Raw genomic sequence first — 27,364 nt, forward strand, 5'->3', positions numbered from 1 at the left:
TTAGCTTTCAAACAGTATCTTTTAACACTGCTGGAGTAGGGGGTAAACTATTTATCCTGTCTGTGAAAATTAAAAGAATCTATCTTCCCAAAGGTTCCACCCATTCCTTAAAGGTTTCAAATGACCATATATAGTTATTGGATTAACAGCAATGAACTGAAGGTGGCGTATGGACAGATTCTGTAGGTCATCTAAGAGGCACGATGCTGGGGATTTGCTCCGTGCTCTCCAGCTCAGTCTACAAGGGCACACAGATGGCTGGCTCCTTTCACTGGGGCTAAGCTTTAAATTAAGCCCTCGGTAATGAAACCTCCTTAGTAGAGGGGCACGAGGACACCCCAAGCAAGTGGAGCCGATAATTAGCTGTCTCTAAACCTTGAACTTGAGGATGATATTTGCTCACTGGTTTCACTTAAGGCCCAGCAAAAGTGACCGTTTTTTAAGGGTGCTAGAGTCCACACATCATATCCCAGAAGCCAGGGCAATGCTCCTTTGCTCTTAGGAAGCCATTCTCCACAAAAGACTGAATTGCCAAAACAAAACCACAAGACTGAGCATCATCTAGAAACCCAGAATCAAATATTTATTAGTAGTGACCTGATTATTAGTTGCTATATATATATATAGTTTCACAAGAAAATATTTCATTAGGACTTGCATTCTAAATTATTCCAGTTCTAGAGAACATTGCTACTTTTCACGATTTGGATTTGCCATGTGATGCTTTAAAATACAATGTAAGAAAGCCAGGATATTTTGATAGCGGACTTTTCTTATGTTTTTCAGATATCCCACACAAAACTTTCTGCAGATGATGAGTGGAAGTAAGTGATTATATTTTTATAATTGTGTTAATATTAGATTTCTATCTTAAGAGTTTGAGAAGTTGACTGAACTCATTACTATATTTGTAAATTGCCCAGTCCAGAGAAGGTGGGTTAAGCCAGCCGTGGGGTTTGTGTGCACAGAGAAGCCATAGACCAGATCTAAACTGTGTGGATTTTCATCTGTTTTCTGCAGTGTGCTCCATGCAATCCTGCAAAGCTGGATTTACAGATTCTTTGAAATTCGGCCGTATCAAGTCCATATTTATTTTAGGCACACAGTACATCTGATTTTCCTTATCCGCTGTTTCCCCTGTGTTATATCACCTACCTTGGAGCCATAGGGTCCTGTAAGCACCACATGAAATGAAATAAAAATAAAAAGTTCCTTTTTTGCATTATATAAAACAGTTATGAATGTATTCCTACCCAAAATAGGAAATCCCTATTACATTTATATCCCACTTTATACTTTGCAAAGCACTTCCATATAGAGGAACCCATTTGAGATCTTTTTGTGATATATACATAAATAAATTAATGTTATAAAGCATATTTCGTTTCACACATACACAGGTCCTATTTTAGGCTGATGATAAATTCACCCTGAACTGGACTTCAGCTTCTCTGTTTGAAAAATAAAGGGGTACTTCTGGGACTGATATTCTAAGATTCCACCTCGAAGAAGTTGAACTCGAGCAGAAATAATCCCTAGGCCAGTGAGCTCATTTTCCACACTATGTCCAGCAGGGGGCACCCCCGTGATTTGAATGGGGCCCTTTTCTGAGCCACTTGGCCCATCTCTGCGGGTTAGCGTAGCTGTAGAAATGCTGGTGAAGACAGAAGACCGAAGCCACACACCCAACGAGGGCCTTTTAAAGGCCACGATCTCGTGGCATAGGATTATTACCCTGCAGTGTTTTCTGATTGGTACTGTCTAGGGCAACCAATTCTTAATGGAAATTGAGCTTTAAGAGACCCTGTTCCCGTTCCCATGTGCCCCGTTCCCACATGGTTACTGCTTCAGAGGAAATGCTTTGGTTTGACTCTGTGGTTCTCAACAGCGTCCGCCCTGACGCTCGGGGTGGGGTGGGGGGGACATTTGGCAATGCCTGGAGACATTTTTGGCTGTCACAACTGGGGGAGGAGGGACTGATGGTTTTCCACTAGGGGTGAAAGATGATGTTAACATTCAGAAAGTAAGTAACTGGCAGCATTCATGAATTCCACCACCCACCTTCCCTAGTCTTGACGCTGTGCCTCGCTCTCTTTTCCTGTAGGCCAGTGGTTCTCAGTCTTGGCTGCACCTTAGAATTACAAGGAGAGCTTTTAAAATTACTGATGCCTGAGTCCCATCCCTAAAGTTTGTCACTTAATTGTTCTGAGTTACTGCGTGGGCACTGGGGTATTTAAAAGCTCCCTAGTCAGTTCTAACATACAGCCCAGGTTGAGAACTGCTGCTCTAGGCGTTCTCCACGGCCACTTCTGCTATTGCAAGTTCAATCAGAAGGCACACTATTTTAGTGCCAATCGTTGTGCAAAACTAAAAGTCCAAATATAAACTGAAACATTCAATCATCATCTGATGTTTGTGCATGTCTGAGATACCAACTAGGCCCGCTTGTCCTCCCTACGATGAAAACAATCTAGACTCAATCTAGACTCAGTCAGGAGCTTTCCATAGCCCCATGGATAACAGAGCTCAAGTACCATCTGCAGTAACCTTTTACTTGAAAATATTAGAAATCACTTGAAATAACTGATATTCTACTGTTTTGTACTTTCGAACATTACAATTTCACATGACTCAGCATAACAATAATTATTTCTCATGTACGTAAATTAAGTAACATCTGTGCTTTATAGTTTCACAACAGCTCCATGAGGTCTGGAGAGAGAGTTATCTTAAATTTGCAAATGAGGAAAATGAGACACAGAGAGAACAAGTGAATTTCCCAAAGTTATACAGTGATGAAGTGGCAGATCCGGGAAGGGAACCCGGTTATTCCCGGGCCGTTAGTTCCTTTTAACTCCACCCTTAGGTTGAAACTCCAAAGACTGAAGCCAAAACCACATAGGGGAGCACAGTATTGAGAGGAATTGGTTTTGCACACAGCCTCAGACTCCTCTTATGTGCCTCTTTGCAAACCGTGGGGAAGCAGGGGACCAAGAAAAACTCATGAAAACTTTGTAATTCAAGCTCAACAGCCCTTACATTTAAAACCCCCAGTTGCCTCCTGGTAGCCCAGCCTCTGATATTCTTTGCCACATGTGCCAAGTTTGAGGGCTTTTTCAAATGATCTCCTTTGCCGGTTCCAGCCTGCAGCAGGAGCAGATGTCCAGGACGCACCAGGGCCACGAGTCCATGCACGTGGACATGATCTTGATCTTTCTGTGCTCTCTGGTCATCGCCCAGGTGGTGCTGGTGCAGTGGAGACAGAGGCATGGCCGCTCCTACAACGTGAGTCGCCCCCAGGGCTCCCCACTGGGAGTCTGTTCCAGCTTATCACCTAAACACTCTGCTCACTGCCCCGTTCCCACATGGTTACTGCTTCAGAGGAAATGCCTTGGTTTGACTCTGTGGTTCTCAACAGCATCCGTCCTGACGCTTGGGGTGGGGTGGGGGAGACATTTGGCAATGCCTGGAGACGTTTTTGGCTGTCACAACTGGGGGAGGAGGGACGCTATTACCATCTAGTGGGTAGATGCTGCTAAACATCCTACTATGTACAATACAGCACCCCCCCCAAAAAAAGAATGATCTGATCCAAAATGTAAGTAGTGCCAAGTTTGAGAAATGCTGGTTTAAAGAAACTGATGTCCCTTTTACTGATGTCCCTTTTGTGCATGAGCAGCTTCTGCCAATGGCCTGGGAAGAGGAGGACTAAAAATAGCAGAAACAAAAGGCTGGGGCTGTCTAACTTTGTTTCCTTAGTAATACACTTCTTGGCATTAGTGGTTTGCATATGCATGGAAATGCATTAGTGCAAACCTTGCACTGATCTCAGAAACACTGAGCAGATCCCATTTTCACAGAGCAGTTCCTCCCAAGCATGACCACTGGAGCTTTGTCATCTCAGGTCCTCAGAGTCACTGGACACTGGGCGTTGTGAGGGCTGAGCCCGCCACTGCAATGCTCAGCACAGTGCTTCTCAAACCTTAGGGAGCATCAAAATCACCTGGAGGGCTTATTAGACTCCTGGGATCCATCCACAGAGTTACTGATTAAATAGATCTGGGATGGGGCCCCAAAATGTGCATGTCAAAAAGTTCCCAGGTGGTGTTAATGCTATTGGTCCTGGGACCACACTTTGAGAACTGCCGATTTAGACTCGACATGGCAAAAGGCTGCAAAGGGAGGGTGGGCCACAGTGGCTCAGCAGGCAAGAATGCTCGCCTGCCATGCCAGAGGACCCAGGTTCGATTCCTGGTACCTGCCCATGTAAAAAGCAAAAAAGGCTGCAAAGGGAGAAGGCTCTCAGCTAACACCGAAAGCCTTACATGATTCTGGGTCTCAGGCTATTCACCCTCTAAGAGAACTCGTCTGTAACCTGCGCTGTGTTGCTAGCTTAGTATCAGTATTTTACTTTTGCCCATCATAAGAATTATCTCCTATGTAGCAGGAAACTCTGCTGAGTGCTGTATAATATTTAAGTTCAGGCAATTTTGAACATTTATTGAGAAAGGGAAATTTCATTTTATTTTGAGTTTTTTAAAGCAAATGCATTAGATTTTCTACCCTGTCACTGTTGTCTTGTCAGTTAAAATGAACACCTTCTCTATTGCACTTGGATAATCCTTTTAAATGAAAGAGACTGTACTCAAACCTCACTAGACATTAGCTCTCATATCAAAAACAAGCTCTTGGAATATGTACAAATAAAAAATTTTTAAGTAAAAAACAAAAATATCTAAGCTTCTTAAATAGATCTGAAGGATTGTGTCCTTATCTGCAAAATGGAGATATATAAAACAGAATTTTTGGAGTCTTTACATCAGAAGAAAAGTGTATTTTTAAGGAATCAGTTCATTGCCCTGTTCCACCCTTTCTTTCTTTTTTTAATTGTGAAAAATAACATATATACCAAAAAAAAAAAAAATACATTTCAAAGCACAGTGCAACAATTAGTTGTAGAACAGATTTCAGAGTTTAGTGTGGGTTACAATTCCACAATTTTAAGTTTGTACTTTTAGCTGCTCCAAGACACTGGAGACTAAAAGAAAAATCAGTATAATGATCAGCAATCATACTCATTTCTTAAGCCCTACCTTCTCTGTATCACTCACCTTCTCCTTTGATCTTTCTCCCAGTCTTTAGGGGTATTTGGGTTATGCCCATTCTAACTTTTTCATGTTGGAAAAGGCTGTCGATAATATGGGACAGGAGGATGGAACTAGTTGGTGTTCTGGAAAGGCTGGCCTCTCTGGGTTTCGGGACTTATTCGCCCTAGTAACTGATCTGGAGGTTGTAGGTTTCTGGAAAGTAATCATAGTGCATGGAACCTTTGTAGAATCTCAGATAAAACCCTAGGTGTTCTTTTGGGTTGGCAGGAATGGTTTTGGTTGGGGTTTGGCAAGTTATGATAGGAAGCAATGTGTAACTGAAGCTTGCATAAGAGTGACCTCCAGAGTAGCCTCTCAACTCTATTTGCACTCTCCCAGCCACTGATACTTTATTAGTTACACTTCTTTTCCCCCTTTTGGTCAGGGAAGCATTGTTAATCCCATGGTACCAGGGCCAGGCTCATCCACAGGAGTCATCTCCCACGTTGCCAGGGAGACTTTCACCCCTGGATGTCATGTCCCATGTAGCAAGGAGGGCAATGATTTCACTTGCAAAGTTGGGCTTAGAGAGAATGAGGCCACATCTGAGCAACAAAAGAGGTCCTCTAAAAGCAAATCTTAGACACAACTATAAGGTAGTCTAAGTTTCTCTGCTGCATAAATAAGCTTCACAAGAACAAACCTCAAGATCAAGGTCTTGGCCCATAACTTGGGAGTCTCTAATGTTTGAGACAGTACTACCGGTTTCCCTAGCTGTTCCACCCTTTCTTTATCACACTGATAACTATCTCTGGGTTATACAGAGAAAACGTGTTCATTTCCGTAGTAACACAGATGTGGGTTTTGCATAGTAAGCCCTCTACCCTTAAAGGAACTGATACCATGCAAGCCTCCACGGGCCTGCACTGTGGCCACCTATGCTTCATTGAAGCCTGGAGCCTAGTAAAGAGGCCTCTCAGTGCTCAGATTCAGGCCTCCTGACAGCCCCTTTGGGACTGCATTGGAGTGATTTCTATTCCTTTACCCATCATTCTATCTGTCCTTGGCATTGTCTCCAAGGAGCGAGTTGAGTAGCCCCTTTCCCCGTTGGGTCTCTGTTGACAGTCTCTGCTCAAGATGAGAACCAGTGCTCTTATAAGGCTGCTCTCTCCCATGCTGCCACACTGACTTTGCCTTTCTTTTTGGTCTTTCTTTCCTTCTTGGGGGTTCACTTCCAGAGGCAGTCCTCAGGACCTAGCCATTTCAGGAACTCTTGTTGATGCCTGCAACTATTTGAACTGGAAATGGTTACCAGAGCATTGGTAGCTTTTTCTACCACCAGTCTCCAGCCTTCTTACTGTATCCTACAATGACTGCATTGAAAAAACCTAGACTTAAGAACTAATTTAAAGACTTTGGTGACGGAATTTGATGAACATGCTTCATCTAGAGAAGGTCTAGCTTTTAAATTGTTTCTCTTGGCATCTAAGATTATGTGGGAGTTAACTGAGCTACTGAGAGCTTTGAACATTGCTTATAAAATTCATGTAGTTCCTGGCTTTTTCAGAGGGCCCAGAGAATAAAGTTTACTTCTTTGATTTGATATTGTGACCTTCATCAGTATATTAAGTACTTTCAATAATTATTATTTTTATTATTTTAGCTGATTATTATTGTTGTGGTGGTGGTTGTTATTTTTATGGCTGTGTTTAGTGATTTTTGTGTATTAGCTCTGTTACCGTGAGAGGTAATTAATTTTACCCCATTTTACAAAGGAGATCTGATAATTTGGTCATGGTCATAAAACAAATTAGCTGCAGAAAGAAGCCTGGAATGCAATCTTGCTAGTTATTTGCTGTCATATCAAGGACAAGCTCCTTAAATATCTCTGAACCACAGTTTGCAAAATGAAACGACCTAAGACAGGAACTATCTCACAGGGTTGTTGGCAATACGGAAGTCTTTACCACTGAGGATTTCATGCACAGTGACTGCTGCCTAGTAAATGTTCAGTAGCATTAGTGTCTCTGAATGCATTCAAGAGACATTGTTTGTGTATACAGTCTGTCCAAATTTAATCATCCTCTGTAAAAGTAGTTTGCTAATAAAAGGATCCTCTTTTGAATGGTTTTATAAAACAGAAGTGAATACTCAGCCACAAATTTATGCTGTCTGTTAGGAGATATTGGTGTACTGTTTTGTTCAAAGCAGTATACCCATTTTCCCTGCCTTTCTACAATGCTACTACTCTGCCTTTTTCTTTTTCTGAGAACAGTTTCCCAGGTAGATATTTTTTTAGGGCTTATTTCTGAGTTCAGATAACAGTTTGTTTGTTTTTTAAAATATTTTTATTGAGAAATATGTGCACACGTACAGTCCAACCCTATTATACAATCAGTGGCTCACAATATCATCACACAGTTATATATTCTTCACCATGATCATTTTCAGAACATTTGCATCACTCCAGAAAAAAATAAAATAAAAAAAGAACTCATACATGCCATTCCCCTTACCCCTCCCTCTCACTGGCCCACAGTATTTCCCCAGGCTGGTTTTTAAAATGTGCTACTAGGAACCAGAGACAGAAGGAAGAAGAGCACTGCTTAGGAGTTAGAAGACTCTGGTGACCCAAAGTTAACCGTGGTGAACTGATCTTTAAAATGACGGGAATTGTAAAAAGTAGGAAGGACTTCCAGCTTCCACTCTGACATCTAAACAGCTTGAAAGTCATCACTCTCATCTTATAAGAAGAAAAGCTGAACAAACTGAATATCAATGACTTTTCTTGGACCTACCGGAGAATTGAAGCCACCGGCCAAACCATGACACCAAAATCTAGATAGCCAGGTGAATTCAAGCTGAGATCTACTTACCAGAGCAGAAGCCACCAGAGCCATAAGCTTGTGGAAACACTTAAATGGAAAATTTGAGGAATTGCTGGAGGCAGAGTTAGACGAGGCTGAGATGAGAAACTCCTGGGGGTCACAGTTTTAAGGAGCTCCCACTCTCACCTGCAGAAAGAAAAACTCTCTTTGTTGCTGGCAAGGGGGAAAGAAAATGAACCATTTTGAATTACACCCACAGTGTTCTCCATAACAGAGGCCTACCTGGAAAGAGAAAAGAACTCTATCAGAACTGACTGGATATAGAGGAAGGGAATTTACCCAATTCCAGGTCCCCCCTCAGCTTTCTGTTTCACCTTAAGAGAAATAAAAAGCTGAGAAATACTTGTGAAGATCACAGCCCAGGTTCACAGCTCATAGAATGACTGAGACCTAATCAAAGGATTATAGAATAACTTCCTTTCCACGCACACAGGCTCCCGTACAGCAGTAGATGGCAGCTGAAAAAGCAGCAGGGCTCATATCATAGAAGTGTTTTAATACAACAAGAGAGATGAAAACAAGGCTGCAAGAGGAAATTGAAGGCTGTGTGGTTACAGCTACAGAAAATGTTAAACACAGCTCAATCCCTATCCAGATTATTATAATCACTCTAAGGCCTCTTTGCCTCAGTTCTTATAATCTAATGTATCATGTGTAGCTTTCAACAAAAATTTACAAGGCATGTGAAATGACAAGAAAAAGCATGGTCTTAAAATATAAAGCAAGGATCACTACCAGACTCAGATATGGTTTTGGAATTATCAGACCAGGAATTAAATATTTGTGAGGAAGAGGCTAAGGGTAGAAGAGGTAGACGTGCAAGAACAAATGGGTAACTTACTAACTCATTCTATTAGGCTAGAATTACCCTAGCTATTACCAAAACCAGATAAAGATCACAAAAAGGGAAAACTAGAGACCAATATCTTTCATGAACATAGATGGAAAAATCCTCAATAAAATATTTGCAAGTTGAATCCAACAGTGTATAAAAAGAACCACAACCAAGTAGGATTTATTGCAGGTATGCAAGACTGTTTGAACATTTGAAAATAAATTAAAAATCCATCACATCCTTATGCCAAAGAACAATAACATGATATAAAATGTAAATGTAAAAAAATCCCTTGACAAAATCCAGTGCCCATTCCTAGTTAAAAAAAAAAAAAAAACTCAGCAAACTAGGAATAAAGGAGAACTTCCTCAACCTTATAAATATCTACGATAAACCTCTCACCACATACTTAATGATGAGAAACCAGATTGGGATACTAGATTGATGATAAACCTAAGATTGGGAACAAGGCAAGGATGTGCCCTCTTACCACTACTATTCAACATCATACAAGAAGTCACAGCTGGTACGATAAGACAACTTTTATACAAAGTTATACAACTTATCTATAAAGGTATACAGATTGGGAAGTAAAACTGTCTTGATTCACAAATTGTTTGGTTGTCTACATAGTAAACGTCAAAGAATCAACAAAATACAACTCCTAGAATTAGTAAGTGATTATAACAAGGTTGCAAGATACAAGGTTAATATACAAAAGCCAGTTGGTTTCCTATATACTAGCAATGAACAATTGGAATTTGAAATTAAACACAACCCCATTTACAATAGTACCAAAAAATGAAATATTTTGTGCAGTTTGGAACTGTGGTCTACCCAAGAAAAGCCATGTTCTTTACTCCTCATTCAATATTATTAGGTGGGATCTTTTTTATTAAGTTGTTCCATGGAGATATGACCTTTTGATTAGTTTCCATGGGGATTTTTCTCTACCCATCCAAGGTGGGTTGCTTACTAGAGTCCTTTAAGAGGAAACCATTCTGGAAAAACATTGAGAGCTGACACAGACAGAGACATTTGAAGATAAAGAAAGAATACATCCCTGGGGAAGCTGTTGGAAATGAGAAACCAAAAACCCCAGCAGATGCCAGCCATGTGCCTTCCTAGCTGACAGAGGTGCCCCAGGCCCATTGGCCTTTCTTGAGTCAAGATATCTTTCCTTGGATGTCTCAGTTTGGACATTTTTATAGCCTTAGAACTGCAAACTTACAACTTAATAAATTCCTTATTTAAAGGCTGTTCCGTTTCTGTTATATTGCGTTCCAGAAGCTTTAGTCAACCAAAACACTTTGGAATAATTCTAACAAAATACGTGTAGGATCTATACGTGAAAAACTATAAAACTCTGATATAAAAAGGTCATGGAATATCAAAAAAATGGAGAGATTACATACATGGGTTGGAAGGCTCAATATTGTTAAGATGTCAGTTTTTCCCGACTTTATCTATGGAGTCAATGAAACCCCAATCATAATCCCAGCAAGTGATTTTGTAAATATTCACAAACTGATTCCACAGCTTATATGGAAAAGCAAAAGACCCAGACAACATAATACTGAAGAAGAAAAACACAGTCAGAGAAATGACCCCAAGTGACTTCAAGATTCACTACAAAATTGCAGTAATTTACACAGCATGGTATTGATGCAAAAGCAGACACATAGATCAATGGAACAGATTAAAGCGTAGAGAAAAAAACCTATGCAAAATACAGTCAACTGACCTTTGATAAAGGGGCAGGGGCAATTTGATGGAAAAAGAAGTCTTTTCAACAAATTGTACTGAAACAATTGGACATCCACATGCAAGTAGAAATGAACATAGACAGGGCTTACACCTTTCACAAAAATTAATTCAAAGTGAAAAATAGATCTAAATGTAAAATAAAAAGCAATAAAACTTCTGGAAAATTACCTAAGAGAAAACCTAGATGACCTTGGGTTTGACCATGAATTTTTATATATAACACCAAAAGCATGATATCTAAAAGAAAAAATTGCTAAGTTGGACTTTATCAAAATAAAAAACTTTTGCTCTGTGAAAGGCACCATGAAGAGAATGAAGACTATCCAGAGACTAGGATAAAATATTTGCAAAATATATATTTGATAAAGGACTTGTATTCAAAATATACAAAGAACACTTAAAGGTCAACAAGAAGAAAACAACCCAATTTAAAAATGTATACGCAGGTGGATGTCCAAGCACATATACAGATAGAAAATAAGTATATAAAAAGATATATAAAAAATATGTAAAAAGTTCCCATTTGTCATTAGGGAACTGCAAATTAAAATAACAATGAGATACACTACACACCTATTAGAATGGCTCAGAACCCCCAAACTGACAATATCAAATGCTAAAAAAGATGAGAACAGCAGGAATTCTCATTCATTGTTGGTGGGAATGTAAAATGGCTACAGCCACTTTGGAAGACAGTTTGGCAGTTTCTTACAAAGTTAAAAATAATCTTACCATATGATCCAGTAATCATGATGGATTTACCCAATTGATTTGACAACCTATTTTCATGCAGAAACCTGCATGTCGATGTTTATAATAGCTTACTCATAATCACCCCAAACTGGAAGCAACCAAGGTATTCATATTATAGAATATTATTCAGCAATAAAGAGAAATGAGCTCTCAAACCATATAAAGATACAGAGCAACTTAAATGCTTACTGATACATGAAAAGGCTATTTGGAAAGGCTATATATTGTATGATTTCAATTATATGACCGTCTAGAAAATGCAAAACTGTAGCAAATGCTCCATGTTTTCCAGGGGGAGAGAGGATTGGGAAGGGATGAATAGGCAAAGCAAAGGGGATTTTAGGGCAGTGTTTTAGTTTGCAAAACCTGCCAGAATTCAATATACCAGAAACAGAATGGCTTTTAAGAAGAGAATTTGTTAAGTTGCAGGTTTACAGTTCCAAGGCCATGAAAATGTCCAAATTAACTCCAAAGAAAGGGGCCAATGACATTTGGGCTTTCTCTCTCAGCTGGGAAAGCACATGAAACATCTGCTAGCTTTTTTCCCTAACTTCTTGTTTCATGAAGTTCCCCCAGGGTGTTTTCCTTCTTCATTTCCAAAGGTCTCTGGCTGTGTGGTTCTGAAGCTTTTTCTAAAATAGTTCCTTCTTAAAAAACTCTATTAAGCTACCCCACTTTGAATGGGTAGAGACAAATCAAAAGGTACCACCCACAATTGGGTGAGTCACGTCTCCATGGAAACAATCAGAAACCCCACCCAGCAATACTGAATGAGGATTAAAGAACATGGCTTTTCTGAGGTACATAACAGATTCAAATTGGCATAGGCAGTAAAATTATTCTTGTGAATTTTTGAATAATTACAAAATTATTATAATGGTGGACATGGGACATTTTGCATTTGTCAAAACCCATAGAATCATACAGCATAAAGAATAAATCTTAAAGTTTGAAAGTTAAAAAATATAGCATTAGGAGGTTTGGGGCTTCCAGGGAGGAAAGCACACTGTGAAAAAGAGAATCCATAGATATTACAAATGCATGAACAGCCTCACCGAAGCGAATGGTGAGAAACGTGCTGATCTAAATATCTTTGGAAATGAGTAGAGTCTGTCAGACAAATGCAAAAGAAACTACACATAAGCACTGTACTCTAGTTGATAAAGTTGTTCCCCATGGATATATGGGTTAGCAATTTTAACACTGCTATATATGCATACTAGACTGAAACAACTAACTTTCATTAGGAATATGGATGCAAGGAGTCGACTACTTATTATTGGAGTGGGAATTTGTAGAATAAACAAAGGGAGGAAGCTAGAAAAAAAGTAGGTCATACATACACAATAATGTGTGTGAACAGCTTTGCACACTAAAGATATTATTTATACATATAATTTATACCCTAAAGATATTATTTATTATACATAAGGTATCATTATTTACACATTATCTCATACATAATTTGGACCATGTACTTCAGTGGTGGCTAATCTCAAAAGCTCAGAACTTTTTCAGATACATTGACAAACATGTCCATCCTCTGAGGCAAGCATTTATCTGCACAATATCTATTCTATAATCTATAGGAGCTTTGTTTATCAAAGCAGTTTATTTTAACTAAAGCCAAGCAAACAGACTATTTAGAAAATAAATGTTTAAAAGCATAACATTAACTAACTGCTCCTATATGATGCCAAAAACCTGCCGATAAAAAGTAGAAAATTCTTATTTTGTTTGGGATACTACTAAATATCCAAATGTTTTCAGTCACATTTTTAGCACAGTACAGACCAAGCATCTGGATATTTGAACTTTCTTTTTCTTTCTAGTTGGTTTAGTGTGATATGGTATAGAATAGACAGAACCTCAGAGGTAAATTATTTCCAAATGCTTTTACAAAACATTTAATTAAAAATAAAATTTAATCTAAATTTTTTATTTATTTTAAAAATAAAAAATAATCTCCCCACCTGCTTTTTTGCATCCTACTTTTCATATCTGCAGGAAGCAGAGTAAGTCAGTATCAGAAAAGAATCTTTCTTCTCTTCAAATCAATTGGAGGGTCTGATAACTACATAGACAGAATTTGGGTTTCAGACACATTGTTAACTTGCCTGAATATACAGGCAAATAATTTGCCACAGATTGAACCATTTCTCCATTTAAATTAAAAAAAAAAGAATTTCCTACCCATTAATAGCTGCGAAACACTAGAACATACTACTGTGCCAATAAAACATTGTGCCTGCTCAGATCTTTTAAAAATGAGACAAGGCACAAATACTCAATGCATACTTACATATATATACGTCCATAACATGGCAGAATCTCCGTTAAGAATTTAAGTAACAAAATCAACAATCTGGATTGATTTGGAGATAGAAATATGGACCAAGTGAATTTCTAAGGGCCCTTCATAGGCCAAGATTCCACACTTTTTTTCTTGTTCAATTTATGTCCACACTTTCCTCCAGCGCCTCTGTACAAATAGCAACAGTGTTTTCTGGAATCATGCGTTTCCCTTATAATTTTCTGCTTACGTCTGAGGATTCCCCCACACGTCCTCCACTCAAACACGCTCCCTTTTCCCACCTCGCACCCCCCCCCCACACACACACACAAATGGCTGCAAATAGTTTCAGATTTGCAGTGCACGGGAAATGAGCATCACGTAACTTCTTCTTTTTTTTTTTTTTTTAATATTCCGTGGTCCATTCATCATTCTGTACAGTAAGACAAAAGAAAATACATCTTTGTTTCAACTTGATTTGTAAATCATTTTGTGTATGGCAGTAAGAAAAAAAATGATACCTTTGGGCAGAGTCTGGTTCATCAGGAAATTCTTTCTGCTGTGAGGTGTGTCGGGGAGAAAGTGGTGACGCAATGCAGATGCAGGGGCTGCCCTTGGCTCGTAATGCAGATGTGTTTTATATGCACGTGCCCAGATGGTGAAACTTCTGGCTTCGGTAATGTGTTCCAGATGCCAGTCTTCTTCCTTCACGTGCGTGCGCCTCGATTTCATATATATATCATGTGTTTATTTATGAGGCACAACATTCCTACATTTCATATGTGGCAGTTACTATTAAAAAAGAGAAATTTCAACTGCTCTGGAAATTGATCATCTTTAAAATTGCTATGAAATACGGCCTTCATTTCAAAATGACTTTTCATGCAATTAATGAATTCATAATGCAAATTTATGGCCTTCCCCCTTGCCTGTCGAGAAAATGTGGTGCTGGGTTTACCCTTTAAAGGTAGCTAATAAATTAAATATTTGCATAATGATACATTACAATGAGTTTTTGCTTTCCTTGCATTTCTCATCTCCAAAGCCCAATTCAAAAAGTAGCATGTTACTGAGCATTGTTAGTCACTGCTAATTAAATCCAGGCATCAAGAGAAATTTCGGTTCTTCTAGAAATGGTTCACACTTATAGCTCCACAGGGACAGAGGTGGTTTTGTAAAAAGAAAGCCCTACCATAGCTCCAAGCTATTACAGATTGTAACTCCATGAATTTGAGGAAATGTATCAGTCGTATAAATTTTGACTAATAATCTAAAGTATAAAATATAAGAGAATGATAGTTTCACTCTGAATGAAAATGCACCAGTTCTTAACTTTTTATTTAACACATTTCAATATTTTTATAGAAGTGTTTAAATGAATCAAATTCTTAAAACAGAAAGATGAAAAACACATGACAACAGATTTTGAAAGATGTAATTCACGTCGACTTCTTTCTTAATAGTAGAAGCAATTGACTAAGAAAAATCAGCAAATATATTATTAATAACAGATAACTATCTCTATAATCAGTTGTAGGAAATAAATGACCAAAATACTGATGAATTTTTTTTAAGAGGCTGCACACTTTTATCACCAATAGCAGAAGGTCAAAATTGACAATTCTGGGTGCTAAGCTAAATATATTTTAAGTCTTAGTTCCTAGCATGTGGTTTCTGGCCCTCGTGAAAACTATTCTACTTCCTTAAGTAAAAAAACCCCTTTTTTCCCCCCTATTTGAGTCTCTGTACTTTGTAGTTTTGTAGATAAAGGTTTTAACAACTTCATTAGCTTTCACCACACCCAGGACGGGTGTGACGGAAATTTAAAGTAATTATCTGACTAATTCAGGCAAGAGTAAAAAAAAATTACTCTTCCATGAAAGCATTGCCTGAATGTTTTTTTTTAAAAAAAAGGACAGCAAAGGAATTATAAGATATTTTTTCTCTGAACTTTTCAGAAAGATATTTCACGTTGCTCCATGTGTATTTTTATTCAAATGCACTTGCATAATAGCAACTCTGGTGTCCTCTGAAAGATTTAGAGCAACTCCAAGGAGATTTCAGATGCAGGTTGGTTTAGGAGATGGAGTAATAAAAGAAATATGAAGAGCCTGGGGAATGTCGTCTTGTTGGACACGGAGAGAAGCATGGCTGTGACCTTCCTTGACTTTTTTATTGACATGTTAAAGTCCTGCCAAGTATTTTTGCCTATTGACCTTAGGCTACTATAACAAAGACCTTATTAAAGAAGCTGAAAATATATCCATAGGCATCTTTTCCTAAGACTTCCCTTTATCACAGAGATTAAGAAGATAAAGAAAACAGATGATATCACTCTTTTTCATACCTGGGATGACAAATACATGACCTACGTGCTATAGCAACACTTCCTACATCTCTGTAAAATATAATTGACTGATCATGACGCTCTACCACTAAACGAAGCTCAAAATCCTCCTCCAGAAAGCATGGCAGGGAGCGCCTACCGATTAATTCAAGCCCGGTCCACACTTGAGGGCAAACCACTTTGCCCTCCCTCTTTTGGTTCTGGGCAAATAGCTGGTGGTTAGTCTGCATGTGATAAAACATAAAAGACCAGGTGGGCCACAGTGGCTCAGCAGGCAGGAATGCTTGCCTGTGATGCCAGAGGTCCCGGGTTTGATTCCTGGTGCCTGCCCGTGTTTTTAAAAAAAGAAAACATAAAAGACCAATGGTTATCATTATTGTTTAAACCTGTCATTTTCACGAGAGGCGGAGAGCTGGGCTTATTAGGCCTGCCTTGAAGATTGGGCAGTTGCCATGGTAACACTGCCAAGTCACTGACCCTGTAGCCCATCAGCTCATTCTCTCTGGATCCCTCCCCTGTGGGACTGGCGACAGCCACACCAAAGGACCCAGCAAAGGCTACGTGGGCTCAGGCCACAGAAGTGTTACACAGCGAGGAGTTGATCCGTACCTTGGGAGGTCTGGAAAAGACACCAGCAAAGTAAAGAGGGAAAACAAGAAGCCAAGTGGTGGGTGGCAAATGCAAAATCAGGGGTGATGTATCCACCTAAGTTGGGACTGGAGGGCTAAAAACCCTGCAGAGAGCATAGAAACAGGAGGCAGCAGAGGCTGGAAGCTGCTCTGAAACTCTGGCCACCAGTTCTTCCTTTGATATCCCCTGTGCGCTTTCACATGAGCAGATGAGAATAGCAACAGCCTCTTATTAGCAGCAGGGCCTACGGATTTCAGAGGGCTTTTCCATCCGTGATCTCATTAGATACCCCCGCAGCATAGGGAAGTAGAGCAGGCGTTGTTATCCCCAAGTTTGCATGATCTCATTGGATCCCCCCTCAGCACAGGGAAGTAGAGCAGGCGTTGTTATCCCCAAGTTTGCATGATCTCATTGGATCCCCCCTCAGCACAGGGAAGTAGAGCAGGCGTTGTTATCCCCAAGTTTGCATGATCTCATTGGATCCCCCCTCAGGACAGGGAAGTAGAGCAGGCGTTGTTATCCCCAAGTTTGCAGCTAAGTGAGGCTTCACTTGTCCAGAATCACATAGCTGCTAAGCCTAGACTGATTTCCTCTGAAATGTCTAGATGGAAGGTGACAGATGATGAGAATTCACATTTCTATTTGAATTTTCTGATAATTGTGCCAATTGTCTCCTCAACTTTGCGGGTGTAGGAAAGCAGATGGTTTGGTGGTGAGACGGTCGCGTGTTTCAGAAATGGTGTTGAGGGTGGTTTCCCCAGGGTAGCTTTTGAATTGTTGAATATAGAGGTGCCACCCTGAACCCTCAGTAATTGAAAGACACTTTCTGTTCCTTCCTCTGACAGCTGGTGACCCTGTTGCAGCTGTGGGTTGTCCCTTTGTATTTCACTATAAAACTGTACTGGTGGCGGTTTCTGTCTATGTGGGGAATGTTCTCAGTTATTACCAGTTATATCATCTTCAGAGCTACCCGAAAGCCCCTGTCGGGGAGAACACCACGGTATGTATTCCATTCATCCTTTCCCACATCTTATTTTAACACATTAGAAAAAATACTTAATTTCCATTTTCCTGAGGTGGAAGGGATCTTACACATATTTTACCTTTAGTAGCAAAACGCTTTGGAGATGAGCTATACTGCTTTTAGTTCACATCCATTACTTAATGGTGATTGAAACATGCCCTGTGAAATTTATTACCGCAGCTACTAGCTAGTGGAGGTGAAGAGAAAGAGAAGTGAAACCATAGCTCAAAACCTCTAGAGCACTATTTCCATGTTTATCTTAAGCTCGGCATTTTGTTTATTTCCTCTGTGAGTTGGGTCACACACATTTTAAGATAGAGGAAGAGTTAGATATTTGTATTTCAATCTGAAAATATCTGGTAAGTCATAAGTAATTCATAACATTACTCTCATAACAAATGAGGCTTTTAATATTCCAATGATCATGAAAATACCCAACCCCTTAAGGTTAATATAGTTCCATCATATCATTCAAAAATCTTTCCAAAGTGCTTCATAACCATGTAATGGGTCCTCAAAAAAAGTTTGCTTTCACTCTCCTTGCTCTTTAGACAAGATCAGAATTCTTCCCCAGATAAAATGAAATGCGATACAGAGAAAGTGTAATACGCTAAATGGGACTAAGGCAAGGTTCAGTTTTGATCTCTGTTGGAGAATAAATCATAAGCTCCTGTGAAATATTTTTATAATTATTTAATCATTCTGAAATTTGTTTTCACTCTTTAAAAAATGGGACAGGCAAATGTCAACTTTTATTTCTAGGTTAGAGAAGAAGGAAAAATATTTAGTAAGAGAAGTGAGATAAATAAATGTAATAATAAAGATTGAAATACAAATAAATAAATGGAGGTTTATGAGTATTTTAATTTGCTCTCATGTTAGAAAAGAGCTCTGTGGTATTAGGCATCCTTCTTAGGTGGCCAGATTGGGGTCTTGGACCGAAATGGTCATATGGTACCCTCTCCCCTTCTTATAAAATGTTGTAAATTATCTGAGATTTGTGAAAGAGTGCTGAGTTTTGAAAGAATCAAGACATACTTGTTTTCATCCCCTGGATGTAATCTGTATTATATTTCAATGAGAATGGTTCCCTTTTCCTTTGTGTGATGAAATACAATGTCTCTGTGCTCATCAGCTCACTCAATGCGGAGGACCTTCATTGCAAAGAAATACCCAAACCCTCCCTCGTTACACGTCATGGCTCACACATCTGGATGGCCATGCTCCCCTGCCCTCTGCTTCTCATGCCCACAGCACATCCACTTCAGCTTCCATCTGCCTGCACAGGTCACAGCCCTGGCATACAATCCGAGAGCCATCTGGCTCCAATGACTTCCTAAAGTGGATCCCAATGCCCTGTGAAGAGAAAGCAATGGAAGAGGTTAACTGACTTGTAGAAAAGAAGTCAGGCTAAAGGAGCTCCTGTATAATAGAGGTAGGAGGCCCTAAGAAAGTATGTGGATCTTTGTTTTATCATCATATTATAGGTGAGTCACGTCTTGGCTATTTTCCATTTAGAAACGAAGGATTTAATTAGAGGCTAGGAAAGCTAGTGGAAGCAAATCAACAGTGGTGCAGAAAGCAAATAGAAGGAGAGTTGTCTCTGGCACTCACAGTTTAAAAACTGGTTGTTCCTCCTCCAGTATATCAAGTCCCAGCTGTGGAACAGAGTATCAAGGAAAGGGAAGTGGCTTCCCGTCCACTCCAGCTGAGGTTGTCTGCCAAGCATTGAAGTTCAGGTTCAAAAATAGATCACAGACAGGGTGGTGCCTCGGTGGCTCAGTGGCAGAGTTCTCGCCTGCCATGCCGGAGACCCGGGTTCGATTTCCAGTGCCTGCCCATGAAAAAAAACCAAAACAAAACAAAAAGATAGATCACAGACAAAGGAATTGGACTTGATCACATCAATTCCAATGCAAAAGCCAGATTTTCTTTGGAGAGGCTGCTCTGAAGCAGGAACACAGTTTCTTATCTGGCTTAGCTGCCCTACAGTGTGAGTCCAAGTAGCAAATGCTGGACTCTTTTGTTCCTGGAAACATGTACCCCTGGGAAGCAGGAAGATATGGGGTGGGGGTTGGAGGGAGAATGGTGTGTGAAAGTTGGAAACTCTATTACATGCGTAACAATTATATGATAGACTGAGCATTTAATGTGTCAAGTCCTTTAAATAGTAGTACCTAATTTTCAGAACCACTCTAGGAGGTAGTATTATTATCCCTACTTTATAAATGAAGACTCATGGGAAGAAATGCCAAATAAGTTGAACAAGGTCCCCCAGGCAGTAAGCAGGAGGACTCAGAATCAAACCAAGAACATTTGACTGCAAAGCCCTTCCTTCCAACAGCCTGCTGTGGCTTAATTAAGTCACACAAATAGCTTTGCATAGAGGCACCTAGTTTAAAAAGCTGAGCAACATGAGAGGAGACCTCTAATGCTGGCACAACTTGGAGAGGGGAGAAGGTACGCCAAGTATGTGTGGAGTTCAGGAACCCCACACCGAATTGCTAGCTGGGGCTGGGGCTGGGGCTGGGGCTGGGGCTGGGGCTGGCACTGGGTGTCTCAGAGCTTCTCTGCTCTCCCATCACCAGCCCTGTTTTGCAACAGAAACTTCCACCTTGCTCTGACTACGCTGAGCTCAGCACTGGCAAAGAACGGAAGGCCCAAGGACTCACTGTGGCAGAGAAATGCCAAAATCCCTCTCTTGCCCCCTTTGGAAATGGCACGGCCCCACAGCAATTAGGCAGAATGGTCATAAGCAGACATGTGTCTTCCATGCAAGTTTCTCCCCCACATAACTCACCATTACCTAGCCCCCCACGGGGCAGGCGCCCACCCCTGAGCAAATCATTTGAAGGATGAAAAGCATTTCACTATAGAAATGATGTAAATGACAGCTTACTCCTCGGACTAGCCCACAAACCCAAATTTAAACTGAAATGTTTCAGAAGGTCCCTTTTAACTGGAATTCAGTGAGCCACAGCATCTTGTGAAATAGTGAAATATTACAGCAGTAATATCATAGGGCTTAAGCATTCAGTGCATTGGCTCCAACAGGGAGGAACCAGAGAAGGTGAAAGAGTTGGAGACAGGACCCCACAGGTTGGAGGTGAGAGGATGGGGCCAAATTCCTGGACCTAGATTTGAATGAGTTTTAGAGTGAAAAGCAAGAGAGGAGCTTCAAAAGGATATGGAGAGAAAGCACTGAGAGACAAACAAGACTCCCTGTATTCCTACATCCTGAGAATAGCCCTCCAGCTACCTGCTTTCTGCCCCCACCCCCAACTTCTCATTCTCCTTTCCCCATCTCTAGTTTCCAATCAGCATAACTCCCTTGACCCCACAGGCCACACAGGAATGGAACTGGGCTCCCAACCTCTCCCCACATCCTCCCAGGAACAAAGCAACCCTGTAGCACCTTTTGTAGTTTTTCTAAGGGCTTTTAGTGCTAGCAAAGATGGAAACATTCAGGATGAAGTGCCCCCTTGTAGGTCATCTCCGCTCTCACGCTCTTTCCTCCGCCTTCTGCTTCTCACTTAGGAGCTGTGGGAAGAAGGAAAGGTCTCAGGAGTGGCTGTAGTGAGTTCAGGGATCCATACACATGGCAGGAGAAAGCAAGACTGACGTTCTCTTCCATTTTCATCCCATGGGCTAAGGGAGAAGTTCCTAGAGTGGAGGAAAGATGGGTTGGGGGTTGACCCACCACCGCTGATGATATCTGCACTGGGACTGGAAGGCAGAGGGGAGGGAAGGAGAAACTACTGGAGAAGAAGTAGGGTCCATGCTCTTGATTTCTCTTCCCATCTTTTGCTTGCCTCCAAGGTACTCCTGCCCAAACCACTCTAAGATAACCGTAGAGCAAAATATGGGAGAGGAGGAGAGGAGGGTCCCAATAGAGTAGCCATGCTTAAAGGCCATTTATGTGAGGAACACAGATGAATTTACATATGCATGAACATATAAACACATTTGCATGGTAGTACTCTTTATATATTGTCTTTGTATATTATGTTAAAACTCTAGATTAACGTTGAATTTAGCTGATATGGCATGCCTATGCTCTGTGATTACATAATACAACTTTAGAAACTAAAAACCTATCTATAACAATGGTTAAAAGATTCAAAATACTTTCTAATCTGTTTCTCCCCTCTCTTCACTCCACAGATTGGTCTACAAGTGGTTTCTTCTCATCTACAAACTCAGCTATGCATTTGGTGTTGTGGGTTACTTAGCTATCATGTTTACAATGTGTGGATTTAATTTATTTTTCAAGTAAGTATCACTGATTTAGACATTAAAATCTTCAAGCACTCGGCCAGAACATTCACTTAGTCAAATTCTCTGTATGCACTCAGCTCTGCAATTTTCATGCACACATTGTCTACCATAAATATGCACATACAGTCTTGTCATTGAGGAAAACCACTACAAAAGGAAGAAAAAGCCCTACAGAAGAAAAAATAAATTAAAAGCTTTATAAAGTATATATACTTGATCTGTAAGTTTTAAAAGACACCATTGAAAGTAGGCCTACATTTGTGGTGGAGTAATCCCCACTGAACTACAAAAAGCCCTTCCACAAAGTTCTGAGGTGTCCAGATTTCCTTCTAAATATCCCCTTCATAAGACCTCTAGAACTGTGCTGTCCAATATAGCACCAACTAGTTCATGTGACTGTTAAGCACTTAAAATGAGAGGTGTTGTAAGTATAAAATACAGGCCAGATTGCAAAGACTTAATATGGAAAAAATGTATTATTGATAACATGTTGGAATGATAATATTTGGATGCATTGGTGAAATTTATTTCCCCTGAATCTCTCTTACATTAAAGTTACTCTAAATCACTGGGCCTACAGCAGAAATTGAAAGACAGTAAGCTCAGTGAGGAAAGCAATTGAATGAAGAGTCAGCCCTGGAGGAAAGAGCTCTTCCTGTGGCAACAGAACCATCTGATTTTGTAAGCATATCATGAAACTTTCAGAAAAGGAGCACCTAAAATTTTATAGCAGGAGAGGGACAGAAAATAATTGTGCATCTCTTGTATTGCCAGTTTAAGATGTAGAAAGACACTGAATTTCTTTTTTAGCATAATGTCTGTATTTCTTTATTTTCAAAAATATTCACCAGGACTTTTAGGAATGCTGTTGGAACCACAGTTGTCTCAAGTCTATCACTTCATAAGATTTAAGATCCTTAATCCTGAATTCCCCTTTAGTGAGTCATATCAAGAACTTAAGCCCCAGATTGGGAAAACTTTTTTTTCTACTGCCAATTGTTGAGCACCATTGTATTAAGACTCTTCTATGGGATCATAAGTTTGTTACTACACTTTTTATCAGTAAGATTATAAATACATGCTCCCCTGGACATGGAGGGAAGATAATCTTGACTCTTCCCAAATGTCCAAATTTTCAAATATCACCCAGGCAAATCCTGGAAAGATAAAACTACCATCTGTGTTGGGACTCCCACTTCATCAGCAAAAGCTCAGTACCCTCTAGATCTACAGAGCTTCCTGCCGTGACCACTCCTCCTTGAGTTAGCAAGCCCTGAACCAACCAGAAGAAGTTGCCCAACTCCTCTCCACTCCACCCAGACCCCACTGGTTTTTAAGACTGCTTACAGATAGAGCAAATCACACGTGCAATGATCAACATCTGAGAATCAAATTAGGAGCTAATTACCCGTTTTAAAGAGCTCCATCTCTTTGAAAAAAAAAGAAAAAGGATTATCACAGAGTTTCCTGGTGTATTCGAAATAGGATTCGAGTTGCAACACTAATATTTTGATGAATCCATGGCAACTGTGGCAGAGTGGTAATGGGCCTCGAAATTCAAGCTTGAGTCCTGGCTTTGTTGTGTACCAATTTTCTGTCAAGAAAATCAGGTTTTCTAAATCTCCATTTTTTTTTCAAATGCAAAGTAGAGATAATAATATCTATCGCACATTTCTTAGGTTAAATAAAGTATGTGGAAGCATTCTGTCAAATCCAAAGCTCCGTAACACTGATTCTCCAACCTAGCTGTGCTATAGAATCGCCTGAGGATTTTTTTAAAAATACTGCTGTGCAGACCCCACCCCAGGCCAATTAAATTAGAAGCCCTTGGGATGCGGCACATGCACCAGTGTATTTTTAAATCTCTCCGGATGATTCTAATCCATATTAGGGCTGAGAACATTGCTCTATTAAAATGCTTCCCAACTTTAGCTGCCCATTAGAATCACCTGAGGTCTGGCACACTTCAAAAACCAGCACTGCACACAGTTTTCCTCCCCAGAGATTCCATTGTGATTGGCCGGGAATGTTGCCTGAAGATTCAGATTTTTATAAGCACTCCAGGTCTTTCTATGTGCAGCCGAGGTATAGAACCACTGGCCAGAGTCTGTCATCTAAGCCCTGCAGCCATAAGAAGTCTGTGAAGACTATGCCAAAAATTCCTTTGCCCACGTGACTTTGAGTGCTAAAATTTTAGGGAAATTTTGAGAATTCAAAATATTTAGTTAAAAAAACACGGTTCTATCAGCTACAGCAGCAGGCTCTAATCCCACCCCAGCCCCCGCCCCCAAAATGCCTATTTTCTTATACTGTTGTTTTCAACAGGATCAAGGCTAGAGATTCCATGGATTTCGGTATTGTGTCCTTGTTCTATGGCCTCTACTATGGAGTAATGGGCAGAGATTTTGCTGAGATCTGCTCAGATTATATGGCTTCTACTATAGGGGTAAGTGTCACTTTCATTCTTCGGAACCATTCATAGCACATAGTTGCACCCATTTTCAGAAACAGAAAAATGACTCTTTGCCCATATGCTCACTCACTTTTCCTTTGAGCCTATTTTAAGAGTTAGATGGTTTTCCGAGGCCATTTTCTCCCTGAATTGTCTTTTTATCAAAAAAAAGTTCTTTGCTGGTTAATTAGAAAATATATTTTGTGTATATAGAGAGTGGTTGAGGATAAGACACCTTATTTAATGAAATCTGCCAATTAATTTAAGTTCTCATATCTTCTGTACTCTAATTACTAACTTTTCAAAGATTGAGTAATTATGCAGGTATCCCATGTTAGAATACTAAATGCATTTTTTCCCCAATGCTGAATAGTCTACTTGCCCCCTAGAATCACATGAGAATTAAAACAAAACAAAACAGAGGCCTGGATTTATTCCAGATCTGCAATAACAAAACCCTTTATCTAACTCTGCCAATGCAAATAAAAGTCATATCTGATGCTACCCTAAACATTGCAGAATCAACCAGTGCCTCGGGATAATTTGGTCATCATAAAGATCATTTAGCATTGTATAGCATCTGAAGAAGTAGAAGATATAAAAAGAATGTGAAGGTATTCTGACTCTATTCCTGGAATTAAAATAAAAATTCCTAATGAGCAACTTTCTGGTTAAATAGATTCCAGATTCCAGATAATAGGAGCATTCATCTGGGACATATGTATGTCTCTCTAAGACCTTATAAACCAAGAACCCCAGGGATGACCCAAGTTTCAGGAATTCTGCATCTCTGTCCTCCGTCTGTCTCTTGGTCCATGGCCAGATATGAAGTGGAAAAACTAGTGTACGTGGCAAGAGAAGAGTGAATTTCTAAGCCTAAGTGATCATGACCTTGACATCATCCCTACCTCATCTTCCCTGCTCTCCACCTTAGATTCTATCTCACTCTTTTTCCAAGAGCTCAACATTTGTAGAGAAATGCTGGAACAACTGACCTTTTAGCATTCCCCTGCCGTGGATCATCTATAGAGCAACTGCCTTTCCTATAAGGTTTAAGGTGAGCACAAAAGGAAACATTTTTATCCTGATTCCCCCAACAAAAAGCAGAAGTCATACCCCTTAGGAAACACCCAAAGTTTGTTTATGAACAGGAGAGGAAGAGCAGAGTTGTAAATGTTTTATTCTCTGGGGGACCATGAAGAAGAGATTTAATCTGGTAATACAACCAGGTTTTTAGGCACCAACTTTCTGGAGACTTTTCACCTAATTCCACCCCATAAATCCTCAACTTCTTGTCATCCTCTGTCATCCTCACTATAACCCCCAGATCTATAAAACCACTGCCTCAAGCCATTGGCACAGCCACCAGTGATTTGGACTGGTGTGTGTGTGTGTGTGCTCACGTGAGCACGCACATGTGCTTCAGAGTGAAGTAGGGGAAGAAGTAAAGAAGGAGTGTATCTCCTTTCCCACATCAGTGCCTAAGATCCACACCATACCAATTAAGTAAGAATCTCTGGGAGTAGAGCCAGAGCATCTGCTTTGTGTAAAAAGCTCCCAAGGAAGAGCTATCAAACCATTCGAAAGTATGGATGAATCTTAAATGCATATTTCTAAGTGAGGGAAAAAAGGCAGTTAGCATTATATGATTCCATTTCATGACACTCTTGAAGAGGCACAACTATAGAGAAGATGAACATATCGATGTTTTCCAGGAGTATGGAGAGGGGGAGGGTTGAATAAGTGAAGCACAGGATTTATTTTTAGGGTAGTGAAACTATTCTGTAAGATACTGTCATGGTGGATACATGATGTTATGCATATTTTGTAGCACAAAGAATGAACCTAAATGTTTCCAAATTTTTAAATATCATTCTGAAGTTCAGGAAATCACAGGACACCATGCAGACTGTGAAAAAAAAATCTAACTCTTTTACAAATGTATGAAGGAACCTCACTAAAGGAGGTAGAAGATAAAGGTGCTGACCTAAATAACATTTGGAAATGAGTGGAGATTGTGAGTCTTAAGGCAAAATAAAGAACCCTGCACATAAGTGCTGTGACTAGTTGATAAAGTTTCTCTCAGGAGTACAGGTTAAATATTCTTATACAACTATACATGTATACTAGAATTTAACTGTTAAGTAAATGGATGGCAAAGCCAGGTTTCTTACTTTTATAGTGGAAATTTGAGAATACATAGGGAGGTGTCTAGAATGACCCATAAAGCAATAGATTAGAGTTGGAGACATCAGTATGAACTCATGTTTAGCTTAAAACAGATATGGATGGATACATATAGAAATATTTATAGATATGTGCATAGACCTGGATTAGTACATACACATATATTTCCCTGCCCTATCAGCTGAGAGGGCTTAACAAACAGCAGTGACATCCCAGTAGCAATGAGCACACATAGCATATAGATCTTGGTTTCTAAAATCCTTCTCCAATAAAACAACAAGGACTCCTGACAGAAATAGCATAGATTCTAGGTTTTGGGCAAGGACAATATGAGATGAGCCTAGAGCATCTTGCAGTGCCAAAATATAAGGAAGTGCTCAAAAAAAGCAACAACACCCACAAAGACACATACACAGGGATAGGAGAATGTCACTTGGACACAGAAGCCAACTGAAAGAACCCCCAATGGCCAAAACTGAAACAATCTGAGCAACAAATTAAAAATGTAATATTGGATTTTAATCTAAAGTATAACGTAAACACTCATGAATTCATATTGATATAAATAAATGATGGAATAAATAAAAGGGAGAATAGACAAATCTCCCATACACAAAAATTCCAAACAAAAGCATAGTCTCCAATCTCTTCAGTGTGGATTGCACATTGAGACTTCCTTCCAAAGAGTACAACATGGGAAAGGGTTAACAAAAACTCACTTCACAGTAAACAGACCTGACAAACTCTACCTCAGACAGGTGTTAATATCAGTAGTAGAAGTCATGTTGCTAGTAGGTATCTGTTCTAGTTTGCTAGCTGCTGG

At 39.8% G+C, this 27,364-nt stretch overlaps 1 protein-coding gene across 4 annotated transcripts in view; it reads left to right on the top strand.

The window, feature by feature from the left end:
- The first annotated feature begins 647 nt into the window (after positions 1-647).
- The window catches only part of RNF175 (ring finger protein 175), a 34,786-nt gene continuing 8,069 nt past the window's right edge, over positions 648-27,364 (top strand). For 2 of the 4 annotated variants that reach the window (XM_077139748.1, XM_077139746.1), the window contains exons 1-4: positions 3,104-3,285; positions 17,446-17,600; positions 21,789-21,896; positions 24,228-24,348. In XM_077139748.1, the coding sequence (XP_076995863.1) occupies positions 3,121-3,285; positions 17,446-17,600; positions 21,789-21,896; positions 24,228-24,348 (549 nt within the window). In that variant the 5' untranslated portion in view covers positions 3,104-3,120. Of the gene's footprint in view, positions 825-3,103; positions 3,286-17,445; positions 17,601-21,788; positions 21,897-24,227; positions 24,349-27,364 lie in introns of those variants that run through there. The other 2 variants (XM_077139747.1, XM_077139749.1) reach the window with 2 other exon arrangements.

The sequence above is a fragment of the Tamandua tetradactyla genome, chromosome 22 (genome assembly GCF_023851605.1).
Source record: "Tamandua tetradactyla isolate mTamTet1 chromosome 22, mTamTet1.pri, whole genome shotgun sequence".
Classification (NCBI taxonomy): domain Eukaryota; kingdom Metazoa; phylum Chordata; class Mammalia; order Pilosa; family Myrmecophagidae; genus Tamandua; species Tamandua tetradactyla.